General features: G+C 57.1%; 1 protein-coding gene across 1 annotated transcript; it reads left to right on the top strand.

Annotated features, from left to right (window-relative positions):
• The first annotated feature begins 34 nt into the window (after window positions 1-34).
• Window positions 35-12,588, top strand: LOC127486486 (golgin subfamily A member 2). The gene is made up of 16 exons (XM_089311034.1): window positions 35-182; window positions 1,501-1,623; window positions 2,472-2,612; window positions 4,810-4,929; window positions 5,981-6,088; window positions 6,365-6,408; window positions 6,529-6,592; window positions 7,162-7,218; window positions 7,381-7,461; window positions 8,310-8,348; window positions 8,455-8,513; window positions 8,821-9,079; window positions 9,504-9,570; window positions 9,924-10,252; window positions 10,501-10,614; window positions 11,119-12,588. The coding sequence occupies exons 1-16, from the start codon at window positions 96-98 to the stop codon at window positions 11,374-11,376; spliced, it is 1,950 nt and encodes a 649-aa protein (XP_089167160.1). The 5' UTR covers window positions 35-95; the 3' UTR covers window positions 11,377-12,588.
• Window positions 12,589-12,814: the final 226 nt, after the last annotated feature.

The raw sequence follows: 12,814 nt of genomic DNA, 5'->3' as shown, positions 1-12,814 counted from the left end.
CCTAGTTCTGCCCTGAACGGGCGTCTCCTGGCTCAGTCACACATCTGCGCGGTAGCTGCTGGGAGCAATTCGCATTGGTTGCCGGGATCGTGGTGATGTGGCCCCCCCTCCCCCCGACCCCTCCCCGCCCCGCGATGTCGGAGGAAACTCGACAGAGCAAACTGGCTGCGGCCAAGAAAAAGGTAAAACATCGGGTCGCGCCCCCCGGCCCAGCCCACTGCCCGTCTGATTGTCGGTCCGTGGCGGGGTCTGTGCGGCTCCTCAGACACTCGGGTCGAGCCCGAGCGCCCCTTGGCTTCCCCCACCCAAGTCCTCTCAGCCAGCACCACCCCCTCAGCACCCAGCCCCCGCCCTGGCTTGTCGCCCCTGGGTGACTTTGGGCCATTGGCTCCTGGGGCTCCTCGGCCCAGCCTCAGACCTCACCTCTGGCCTCCCGAAGCCGGACCTCCTTGGGGTCTGTGGGCTCAGTCTCCAAGGACTCGGGTCCCTACCCTGTGCCCCACCTCCCCCTGCGCAGAGCGTGGGTAGGGCAGAGTGGGATGTAGTGAGGTCAAATCCCCCTGGGGACTGGCATTACCTCCAGCTCGGGCTTTGATCTCCCGGCCCAGTCCCCTAAGTCCTCACCCCCTTTCGGCTTCCGCCTGCAAGGGGACTGGGGACTTGGGGACCCCCTTCCTCAGCTCGGACACTGACAGTGAGATGTGTCCCGTTCCCGGGGAGCTGGAAGTGTGGGCAGTGTTTCTGGGTGACCGCGGGAAAACTGGTTTGGTTTTCCCCCAGGTTTCTACTCTCCAGAGACTTTGGGGGGTGTGCGAGTTCTCAGGCTCCCATTCAATTTCCCTGACCCTGGGAGCAGAGTGCCCCACACTCAGGCTCTCTGGAGTGACAGCTGTGTGACCGTCTGTGAAACAGACCTTGGGAGACTAAACTTTATAGCCTGAACCCTCCCCAGGGGAGTTTTTGAAGCTGGGTGAGGGCACTGCCACAGAGGAGCGAGGGAGCAGCTTGGTGAGGCCATCCTGTGGCTTGGGACGGAACCTGTCAAGACATCATAATGGGCCCTTGGCTGGAATAATGCCTGGGTTCTACTCTTTCTCCTCGGTGTCCAGGGTTCCTCGGGGTGCCCCTCGAAGTTCTGTGAGGTTCTGATATGGAAGAAAGGACCCAATGTCTTGTTTCCAAACCACACAAAGTACAATTCCTGACCCCATAATGTTTAACCTTCTACCTCTACCTCTGGTTTTGCTCCCAGCAGCTGCTGATTCTTGGCAGAACCCCAGAAGTGAGAGTTGGAAGCTGATTTTAAATTCCATCATTCCCTTTTATTGAAGCCATGTTGTCAGTTCTTCAGAGGTTAACTGATCATTCCAGCCCCTTGAAGGGTTGTCAGTGGCATGAAGTCAGTGGTGGACATGAGAGTTCTTGTGAACACTGTGAAGTAGGATGTGACCGCAGGGGCTTAGGGCATTCCAGAGAATCAACTGCTTTTCCTTTCCACAGTTAAGAGAGTATCAGCGGAAGAACAGGCCTGGTGGTCCTGCAGGAGGAAAAAAGAAGAAAAACCTTAAAAACGGCAGTAGCCCTGAGACAACCACTTCTCGGGGTTGTCACTCAACTGAGGATGTGAGTCTTGGCTGGACAGGCTGCTGGGGGCTCGGGGGCTAAGGGGCAATGGGGGGTGGGGGGTTGGGGATCCAGAGGACAGTGGAAGATGGTGGAAGGGAGTGTTAGCTACTGGTCAAGGATTCTGGGTTTGAATGCTCCCTTTCCCTCTGCTAGGGATATGATGTAAGGCAAACTGTTCAAGCTTTCTGGGCCTCTCTCTCCACATCTGTGAAACAGATAGGGCTGATGTTTTACTCACAAAGTTTGAGAGTTTTTGCTGTTCTCATATTAATCCAGAATACAGGGTCTTGTAACATTCATAGTCGCTGGTATTTGCGACTTCCTCATCCCTGGCCTCAGGAAAAGCCAGGTCAGCAAGAGCAGCCTGGCCATCAGGCTGTCCCCTTAGGAAGCCCCAGGCACTGGGATTCGGCCTTGGCTCTGGGTGACCTCAGAAAAGTCACAGCCTCCCCTGAGCTTCAGTTTCAGGCTGTCAGATATTATTGGATTGGAACAGTGTCTTCTAATTGTTGAGCTGTAGCCTCCCTTGTTCAAGAGAACCCTTCTGCAGAAGTCTGGTTTTAACATGGAGAGTGGGGGTCGTGTCTGGGGGAGGGTCTGAGAGCCGTGCTGGTCAGTGACTGCGCTTCATGTGACTCTGGGGCCTGGGGACTTTTCCCTCTGTCTGGTGAGGCAGCAATGGCCAGTCTGAGAGGATGGCCTGGGGGGCCACGGTGTGGATCTCTGCTCTTCCTCAGCCTCCGTTTCCTGACTCCACCTCTTCCTTCCCCGACATCCTCGCCTCTCTCTAAGCCACGTCTCTGTGTCTTCCCCTGCCCTTGTTTTCCCCTTTTCACCGCCTCTAGATGCAGGCCATACTGAAGGTGCTGGTGTCTGACCTTAACCGTTCCGATGGGGTAGCGCTGCCCCATAGGACAAGTGGAAGGGGAGGCAGTGCCGAGACCCCCTCTCTGGCTTGCTGCCTCGCAGGTGTGCATGTCCCTGAGGCTTGTCTCATTTGGGGGAGCCTCTGCCCCTGGCTTGTTTTATGTTGCTGCCATTAACCCTCGGCCTGCTTATGTCTGCTTCCTCCCCTGCTTGGTTAATTGCATTTTTTCCCTTCCCTCGTGTCTTTTATCATCTTGGAGAGGGTAAGGCACACCTCAAAGATTCGGTAATTTGGGAATAACTTTCAGAGCAGGTCTGTGGGGTTTTGGGCTTTGAATGCCCGGTGCGGTCAGACCAGGAGATATTTGAAAAAATACAAACTCTGTTACATTTTGCCCTCTGGGCAAGTAGACCAGATGGAAGTGAGTGATTTTTCAACTTGATGAATTCCATTTTGGTTTGAGAGTGAGAAGGTAGAATTAAGAGAAAATGAATTGGCTTTATAATCGCAAGGATGGAGGTCAGCTTTTCAGAGGAACTAACCAGCAAGGATGTGAGGCTACCCAGACAGACCAGTGCTAGGACACTCTGCCTGCCCCTCATCTCTTTGACAAATCAGATGGGACGCTCAACCGTATTCACTGGGCCCGTGGACGGCAAAGGCATTGGCTGCACAGTGGTGGAAGTAGAAGAACAAGACAGGAGACACCGTGGGGGTGACAGAGTCCTCTGAGAGGGGCAGGGGAAAGGCGGCAATAGGCCAGCTGCGTGGCTAGGTGAGGGAGGTGGGTTCCGAATGGACTTGCAGCTTGAGGAGGTGGCATTTGAGGCCAGTGTGAAGATTAAAAGTGGGTAATATTCATCCACGTGGTGAGTGGGGGAGGCAGAGGGAGCAAAGAGGTCATAGGCAGCATTGTGAGGTCATAGAACACCTTTCAGGGCTGCAGGGAGCCTGGGTTGGGGGAGGGGCAGGGCACAGGCACATGGGGCTAGGTAGGCCATAACCTGCAGATGATGTTGGCACTTCCTGTCTAACTGCCCCAGGGCCTTCAGCCAAGCCAGTGTAGCAGGGCTGATCCAGAGATGGGCCTGGGGAAAGGGACAGGTGGCTGGTCAACCATCATGGCTGCTCCCACCCAGTTAGGTCTGGCCAGGGGCCGTGACTCACTCTATGGCCTCAGAGGAGACACCAAGTGGCATAGTCTGGGCAGGGCCCAGGCACGGAGAAGTCCTGACAGCTGTGTATATGACTTCTAGGAGCTCAGTGTACTTGAGCCATCACCGTGTCTCCCTAGGTTGGCATGAGCAGGAAGCTGGAGTTAGAGCTGGAGCTAGGCATCAGGCTCGGGCACTCTGAAGCGAGGTGTAGCCTTCTCATCTGGTATCCCGACACCTAGGCTAAGCTCCCACCTTAAGACTTAGAATTGTGAATTGGTTGTTCACAAAATAATCACGATACATAGATTCAATTTTTATTTACTTATTTATGTATTTGAAAAGCAGAGTTACAGAGGAGAGAGAGAGAGAGAGAGAGAGAGAGAGAAGTGTTCCATCTGCTGTCCACTCTCCAAAGGGCTGCGCCGGCCGGAGCTAGGCTGATCGGAAGCCAGGAGCCTGGAGCTTCCTCCAGGTCTCCCACATGGGTTCAGGGGCCCAAGGACCTGGGCCGCCATCTGCTCCCTTCACAGTCTATAGCAGAGAGCTGGATCAGAAGAGGAGCAGCCGAGACTTGAACTGGTGCCCATATGGGATGCTGGCACTGCAGGCGGTGGCTTTACCTGCTAAACTACAGCACTGGCCACGGTACCTATATTTAAAATTGCTCAGAGGAGCTGGTGTTGTGGCACAGTGGGTTGAGCTACTTCCTATGATACTGGCATCCATATGAGTGCTTGAGTCCCAGCTGCTCCATTTCTGATCCACTTCCCCGCTAATGTGCCTGAGAAATCAGCACAAGGTAGCCCAAGTGCTTGGGCCCCTGCACCCATGTGGGAGATCTGATTGGTGTTTCTGACTCTTGGGCTTTGGCTTGGCCTGGCCCAGTCTGGCCCATGGTGCCCGTTTGAGGAGTGAACCAATGGATGGAAGATTCTCTCTGAGTTCCCTTTCTCTCTGTCACTCTGCCTTTCCAATAAATAAAATAAACCTAACAAGTCAAGGAAACTGCTCAGAGAAGTGCTCTCCTCACTCCCCTGTTGTTTCTGTGTCTAAAATAGAGCTCAGTGGGAACTAAGATGCTAAGAGGGACCTGGGTCCATGGCTGGGAGTGCAGCCTCTCTAAAGTCTCATGCCTGGCCCGCTGCTCTTACCTGATAGATGCAGTCACAGACGTTGTCAAGGCAACAGTGGGTTCTGAGGACAACAATCGCTGTGGGCGGTGGGTTCCAGGCCATGGTCACGGTAAAACTGCAGACTCAGCACGCCTCATCCTCATCTGTAGGCTTTGCAGCCTGGACTCTAAGGAGGCAGCCGATTGGGGTTTTCAGAGGCCAGGGCTGAAGGGTCCAGAGAGCAGCCAGCAACTGCCTGCCTCCACTCAGCTCCTCTGGCTACTGTCACTTGTTCAGCCATCTTGGCTGTGTGAGGCCATCTGGCCTGCTGACATGAGGTGGTCTCTAGAGCCAGATGCTTGGACCGAGAGTTAGGCCTGAGCCTGGGAAGAAGCTGGATGGGGCTGGCCGAGGGAGGGGGTCCCGCTGCGGGAGAAGGAGGAGAGGCTTCTCCATGGCTCCAAGTGCTAGATCCCCACATTGTTCCCTAGCAGTTTTTCTGGCAATGAGGCGCCATGACCTCCATGTGCCAAGTCAAAGAGCAGATGTCTTACCTGTGATTTCCTGGCTTCTTTTGGTAGAGTAGGTGTTTCTGGAGCTGCGGGATTGGGCTGAGAGGTATGCCCATGAGGCGGCTGTGGTTGATTTTATCTCCAGAAAGCAGGGAGGGGCTTCTTGGGCAACATTTCTCCTTGGAAAGGCCTGAATCAGAGAAATGCAGCTGATGGTTGAGGCAGAGAGGAGGGCAGGGAGAAAGGGCGGAGAGCAGGAGAGGGCAGCGGCAGAGAGCTACCTGGAGGGAGCCCCATCACCACCAGCAGCCTCGGCCCAGCAGGGGCCTAGAGTTAGGGTCACTGTGCGGCAGAGACTGGCTTTCTAGAAGAACACTGCCGTGTTCCCTGATGTTGGTGCCCGTTCCTTCTGCCTGCTGTGGCTGCCGGAGGTCAGAGCCCTTGCAGAGGTCCAGGGAGAACCAGGGCCTCGTGTCCACGGAGGTCGTAGCCCCCCCTTCCTTTGAGCTTTGGCCACCTGAAAAGATGCCACGTGTCCCCAAGCCTGGGCAAGCCATTCCCACAACCCCTGTGGTTCCCAGCATGTGTGACTGTCACTCTGACTGCTACAACATCTTCCTACCTGCCCTGCGCCCTTGTGTCCATGGCAGCGAGGCACCTCCTCTCCTGCATGGCCCCCTAACCCCCTGCTCTGTTCCCTGACAGGTGCCCAAAGACCGCGCTGCTCCTGCACCACCCTCTGCTGATGCCACCGTGTTACCTGGAGGTGTAGCGTCCCCTGGCGCTAGTCTAACTAGCATGGCACCAACTCAGGTTTGTGCCTCTGTCCTTGTGCCTGCTACCCCCGTATGCTTGCACCATCTCCCTTCCCAGAGGACTGCGCCTGCTGTGCCTTCTCTTCTCCTTTCTTCCCGCAGCTTGGTTCCCAATGCCAAGCACCCTTCCCGGCACTGGGGTGGGGGAGGCCAAGGCGGGGCTTTCTCTTGAGCTTGTGGCAGTGGCAGGTTGCTGGAAGGAGCTGGGCCCCTGCCACCCCTGGGTGGTTCTTACTGGAAATCAGGTGATCACTGTTTCTTTCTTCTCCCTCAGATCCATGATGCTGACTATGGCCCTGTCCTCATAGATGAGACCAAGTGAGTGTCTTCCTGTGCGGGCAGCAGTCCCTAAGCCATGGGAGTGAGGGCAGGCCACGGCCCAAGGACCTCTTTTGCATCAAGCCCCTGCACCCCTAACCTCTGTGTGTCTGTCCCTAGGACATTGTCCTCCACGGAGAGCCTGTGTCAACCTGCTCAGCAGCTCAATGGTCTTGTCTCCGAGGTACCCCAGACACTGGGACTCAGGAAGGGAGGAGAGAGAGGAAAGGACAGAAATGGAGGCTGGGATTCCTGAGAGATGGGGAGATCCTGGAATAGACTGACCTGCTGGGCCGTGTTGGGCAGGCTGGGTGATGGCTTCTTCTTGGAAGCCATACAGATGAAGGACATGGCCATGAGAACGGTGACAATGTATCTCAGCGCAGGAAGCATAGGGAGAGCATCACTAGGGAAGGGAGGGGGATGGTGATGAGACCCAGGAGAAGCTGGCATAGAGGGTGATGAGAGGAAGAGGCCCAGCTGGGCAGAGGAGTTGCCAGGTGTGGGGGGGGGAGGTAGTCTGAGGGTAGGCATAGAAGGTGATGAGAGGAAGAGGCCAAGCTGGGCAGAGGAGTTGCCAGGTGGAGGTGGGGTGGAGAGGTAGTCTGAGGGTAGGCATAGAGGGTGATGAGAGGAAGAGGCCAAGCTGGGCAGAGGAGTTGCCAGGTGGAGGTGGGGTAGAGAAGTAGTCCAAGGGTAGGGACTTGGCGGTAGAGGACGTAGCGTCTCCATGGGAGCTCTTGTCTGTTCTAGTCAACGTCCTACATCGGTGGAGAGGGCCTCACATCTTCCTACATGAAGGATCTGGAGGTGAGTGGCTCTGCAGGGCCAGCCCCCCCCTTCTCCCACAGCGGGGGCTGAGTGCCCCACTGCCAGCTGAGATAGCCCATGCCCCCCCACCAGCCCTAATGACTGCTCTCTCTACCTCTCCCCCAACCCTCCTGCAACTCCTCCTCTCTGCATGCGCCTCAGAGCCGGTACCAAGAGCTGGCAGTAGCCCTGGACTCCAGCTATCTAACAAACAAACAGCTCAGTAACACCATAGAGGAATTGGTAAGAGCCCAGTGGGGTCCCCTGATTCCATGCTGCCCACCCTGGGCTTCCGCTTCCCCATGGGCTCTGAAGAAAGGGGCTGGGGGCCCCCTGGTGCCGAGGGAGAGTGGGGTGCTGGGTGGGCCAGGTCTCAGCTGGAGGGACCCCAGAGCATGGAGCATGCAGCATGGCTCTCGTCCTGTCACTGCCCTCTCCGCCTCCTCTCTTCTCCAGACACCCCTGCTTGCACCCTGGCCACACTGGCCCTGGGATTGTGGCCTCTCGTTCAGCGCTGGCCACGAGCCTCATGTCCCTGCCCTGACTCAGGCCCTGACTTGAGCTTTGAGTTTGGACAAGCACCTCTCCACCCTGGGCTTGAGTTTCCCAAGGAGGTTGAAATGGCAGTTGTCAAAGGTCTCTTTTAGCTCTAAGAATCCAAGATTTCCAGGCTCCCTGGGACGTCAACCTTAGGGAGAGAAGGGATCTTACCTGTGCTTTTCATTCCTGTATCCCCGCTGTTAAGAGCAGCCCCAACCCCTATGTAACATGTGCTGAGCTGTCGAACGATGCGCACACCCCTGTAAATCCAAACCTAGTGGAAGGCCCGTCTTTTCTCACATTCCGTTTCTGGAGGCTCACCTTACTGTCCCCTAAGAAGAATCCCGATTCAGACGCGGTTCCACAGCTGTGAGCAAAAACCAGCAAAGACCCACATGCTCTTTCCTTGGGAGCCTCGGGACAGGTCCTGTGCCCATAGGGTCTGAGAACGTGCCCATCCCGCCCTGGCCCCCTGCCCACCCCCTCTTGCTCTGGGAGTGGAGTAGAGGGGACATCCTTAGTCACCTTCCCTTCTTTGACTCTCCCCACAGAAACAACAGAACCAAGAAACTATGGAGCAAGCGGAAAAAGTAATGTGATTTCTGTGTCTGCTCATGGCACGGCTGCTGTGTCTGCACCCCACCCCCTCCCCCTCCAGGGTCCCTGAGATCTGACGTAGCTTTTCTGTGTTTGCAGCACACCAAGGAGTTGACCAAAGAGCGAGATGCTCTGAAACTGCTGTTATACAAGAACAAGTAAGAAGGGGAAGGTGGCGGGAGGAGTTTGGGGGACCTTAGTACAGGTGACGAGGGGAGGGGTGCCAGGGAGCATGAGGAGGAAGTGGCTGTACAGGCTGGGACGTGTGCAGAGCCAAGCTCTGGTCCCAGCTGTGCCACCAGCTCATGCGATGGCCTCAGGCAGCTCAGGTCCTCTCTCTGGCCTGCCACGGGAGTGACCTGATTGTTGGGGACCCCTCCAACACCAAGGTTCTTGGCAGGTGCAGCAAAAGGTGGGTTGGTCACCAAAGTGGTCCACTCTGTTTGCTCATTCCTCTCACTACAGCAAAAACAATGAGGACCTGAAGCAGCAGAACTCTGAGCTCCAAGAGAGGCTTCGAGTCCTCATGACCGAAAAGAAGACCCTGCAGCTGGGCACGGAGGAGCTGCAGAAGAAGCTGGAAATGTCTGAGCTGCTGCTGCAACAAGTAAGAGGCTGCAGCCCACGGAGCCCCAGCCCTAGCCCGCGGGGGCCACCATCCCCAGGGACTGTCAGGGAGGCCCCCAGCCAAGAGATGGAAATTCTGAATCCTTATTCTGGTCCTGCCCTAGAATCCTCCAGAAATTGCTAGAATTCTGCAGAGAGAGTCCCTGCCTGGACCTACACAATCAGAATCTCAGTGATACAGCTTTTCAAAAATGTGTATTTAAGCATCTCGGTTTCCGTTGGAAAGGCAGAGGCAGGCAGACAGAGATGGAGGGAGATCTTCCATCCACTAGTTCATTTTCCAAATGCCTTCAACAGCCAGGGCTGAAGCCAGGAGATTGAAACTCAATCCAGACCTCCTGTGTGGGTGTCGGGATCCCAGGAGGCCGTCCCCTGCTGCTTCCTAAGTTGCACAGTACAGCAAGTGCACCTGCTGAGGCCTGCAGCCAGAGGTGGCTGCGTGTTTGGGTTTTGGGGGCAGCGTCGGTGCAGAGGGAGGCAGTGGCCCCTGCTCATGGCTCTTTTCCCTGTGCTCTGGGCAGCTCTGCACGCTGAGGGAGGAGAAGCGGGAGCTGGAGACCACCGTGGTCGAGCTCAAGAGCCAGATGGGTAAGCAGGGGCAGAGGTGGCCTGGGAGCCGGATGGGTGTCAGGTGCCCCGGCGAGGGGTGTTGTGGCAGAGGGAAGCAGGTCTGTGCCGGTGGATGGCAAGTCTTGTTATCTCTTTGAGCATAGGTGACCTCATCTGTAAATAGGGGTGGTGTACCCACTGTCCACCATGCACGGTCAAGCACTCTGTGTCCTGGCTTGGAAGGGTAATGACCATCTGAATATGGAAAGTTGTTAGCCAAAAAGCCAGCACCGGGGTGGGGGCAAGAAGTTGGCCTGAGGAGCTAAGGACCAAGACAGGAGCTTTTTGAAAACCCAGAGGCCAGGGCCCCTGATGGCTGCTTCCTTTCTCAGCTGAGCCTCCCACCCCAGAGTCCCCAGCTTCCCCCACGGGGCCGTCGGAGGCAGAACAGCAGCTGCAGGCGCAGGCTGAGCAGCTGCAGAAGGAGCTGGAGAGCCTGGCGGGACAGCTGCAGGCCCAGGTGCAGGACAACGCAGGCCTGAGTCGCCTGAACCAGCAGCAGGAACAGCGGCTGCTGCAGCTGGAGCGGGAGGTGGAGCTGTGGGGCAGCCAGGCCGAGGAGCGCAAGCAGAGCGACCGCGTGACCATCAGCCGCGTGCTCCTGCAGAACTGGGAGCTCAAGGAGCAGCTGGCTGAGCTGCAGGATGGCTTCGTGAGACTGGTGCGTTCGGCCTCCCTGGGCAAGGCCTCTGGCACAAAACACTTCCCTCTGGGCCTTCACTCCCCCGCCACCAAAGGGGACGGTGATGACCTAGGCAGGTGCCCTGTGAGCCAGGACCCTGCTCAAATGTCTGTCGGAGGAGAGGGGCTGAGCTTCCAGCCCTCCAGGCACTATGGGAGGCGGACACCTGGTGCTGGGATCCGGATGCAGCCGCTTTGGGTGGCAACGGATTGCTTCTCTCTGTGCAGAGCAATGACAACATGCGGCTCACCCTCTCGCTGCAGTCAGAGCAGCACATCAAGAACGAGCTGGCCAGGGAACTCGGCCAGCTGCAGGAGAAGCTGGGGGAGCTGAAGGAAACGGTAATGCTCAGCCTGACTGTGAAGGACTGGGCCATGGGGACAAGTCTCTGGGGAGGGCAGTGCTAGGCCCAGGAGGGAGGCCGCTCCAGTCTGGAGTGACAGGTGACCTCCATATCGACTGTCCTGCCTCTCTTAGGGCTGGTAGCCCCGGGATCCTCCCAGGCCTGGACATCATTGTCCCACGAGAGGCGTTTCACCCACCTTAGCTACCCTTTGCTAAGCCTCAGATTCCTGACAAAGGAACTTAGCATTTTTTCCTTACACAGGTGTTGAGGATGAGCTGAGATTGTGCATGTAAAGTATTAGGCACAAGTGTTCCCCTAAAGATGATGCCTTCCCTCTCGTGTGTGGCCTCAAATTAAAGTGATGGGAAAGAAGGGGATGAGGTGTGAGGCTGGGTGCAGGAGACGCAGGGCTCTGCGCCACTCCCCTGCAACCAGTGGAATCAGTTAGCAAGCCACCACCTGCCCTCATGCTCCCCCCACCCGCCTTGGTCTTCCGCAGATGGAGCTGAAGAGCCAGAAGGCTCAGGGTCTGCACCAACAGCGCGACCAGTGCCTGTTCCACCTGCAGCAGCACGTTGCCGCCTACAAACAGCTGCACTCTGAGAAGAAGGCGCTGCACAAGCAGCACCCTACTGTGCAGCAGCTCAGGAAGCAGCCACAGGAGATGCAGAACCCCTGGGAGCGCCCAGGCTTGGGCACCAACCACTGCATCCCCTTCTTCTACCAGGCTGACGAGCATGACGAAATTATCGTCTAAACACCAGATGCCGTCAGCCCGGAGAGCCCCAACCCCATCCTTGCCACTGCACCCCTGCTAGCCACCCTATCCCCTGCCGTTCCTTCCCAGTTCCCTTCCCTCCTTAGCCAGAACCCCTGATGGGGAGAGAAAGGCCTCTTTAGGCTGCCTCTCTGGAGGACCCCGGGGGCTCCTGGGGCCTCCTCATTTCCAGCTCCATCTTTAGAGGCCATGACCAACACAGGCAGCATTTGTGTGGCCCCCAGAACAGCCAAGAACAGGGGATGCTCAACCACTTGGGCAAGTCAGCCAGGCAGTTTTCATCGCCCCTCTTGGGGCTAAGTGTCAGCCTGGCCGGCATAATCTGGCCAGGAACATCACATGGGGGCATCAGCAGGCATGGACATGAGGGCATCAGGCGAGGAGGGCATCTGATTGAGGGTCATTGCTGGGCGGGGGCACCCAGGCAAGGGCATCGCTGGGCAGGGGTCACTTCCGGGGCAGGGGCATCATCATGGGCAAGGGTCACTTCCAGGCCAGGGGCATCATGGGTAAGGGTCACTTCTGGGCCAGGGCATCATGGGTAAGGGTATATGGGCGAGGAGGGCACAATAGGATGAGGGTCCTCTCTGGGCTCCTGGTCCCAAATTGCAGGGTGGCCTGGGCAAGCTGAGGCTAATGGGAGGCCGGGTGCTTACCACAGGTGGCGCTCATGGTAGGCCAGGCGTGGTCCAGCTCTTTACTCCGTGCCTGTGCCCCCAGGCAGGCCAGCTGGGAGGCACGGTCAACAGCCCTCAAAGGGTAGGCTGGAGCAGGCGATGCAGGGGCGCCTGTCCCCTTACTAAGAGAGGCACACCAGCCAGGCAGGGCCGAGGCAGGCTAGGCAGGCATTCAGGGGACTCCCTTTTCTTTGGAGGCACTTTGGGGCAGGGCAGTAGGCAGCATTCTGTCAGGCCCTAGGACAGTTGGGGCTAACTCTAGGCCTGATGAGGGGAAGAGGCTGCCTCCAGTGGGCCTCCCCACCCCCACCCCCACGTACATATTGTACTTGTGTATATTTTGTATATGCTGGGGGTAGGGCCTCCCCTGTATCATAGCTGAGGCTGGAGCTCGCAAATGAGGAGGAGGTCATAATAATTATTTGGGGCTGGGAAACTTGGCCCAGGAAAGAGGCAGAGATAGGGTTGTGGCACCATGGTGATGTGGCTCCTGTTATTATCTTGAAATAAAGAGATAGAGCCATACTGCTTGGCCCATGTGTAGCAGCTTTGTCACAGGGCCCAGGGTTTACTTTGCTGCGGGTGGGCACTGCACAGGGCAGCAGGGCCTGCCAGCAGTGGGCAGCCTCTGTGCTGTGCTGAGCGTTCAGTGGGGTGAAGAGGCCTCTTCCAGGCTGGTCTCCTTACACTGCAACTCCAGGGGCACTGCCACGTGTGTGTGTGTGTGTGTGTGTGTGTAT

The sequence above is a fragment of the Oryctolagus cuniculus genome, chromosome 12, assembly GCF_051225735.1.
Source record: "Oryctolagus cuniculus isolate XC-2025 breed Fujian yellow rabbit chromosome 12, ASM5122573v1, whole genome shotgun sequence".
Lineage (NCBI taxonomy): Eukaryota > Metazoa > Chordata > Mammalia > Lagomorpha > Leporidae > Oryctolagus > Oryctolagus cuniculus.
The sequence above is the reverse complement of the archived record's forward strand: the minus strand, read 5'-3'. Positions and strand labels throughout refer to the sequence as shown.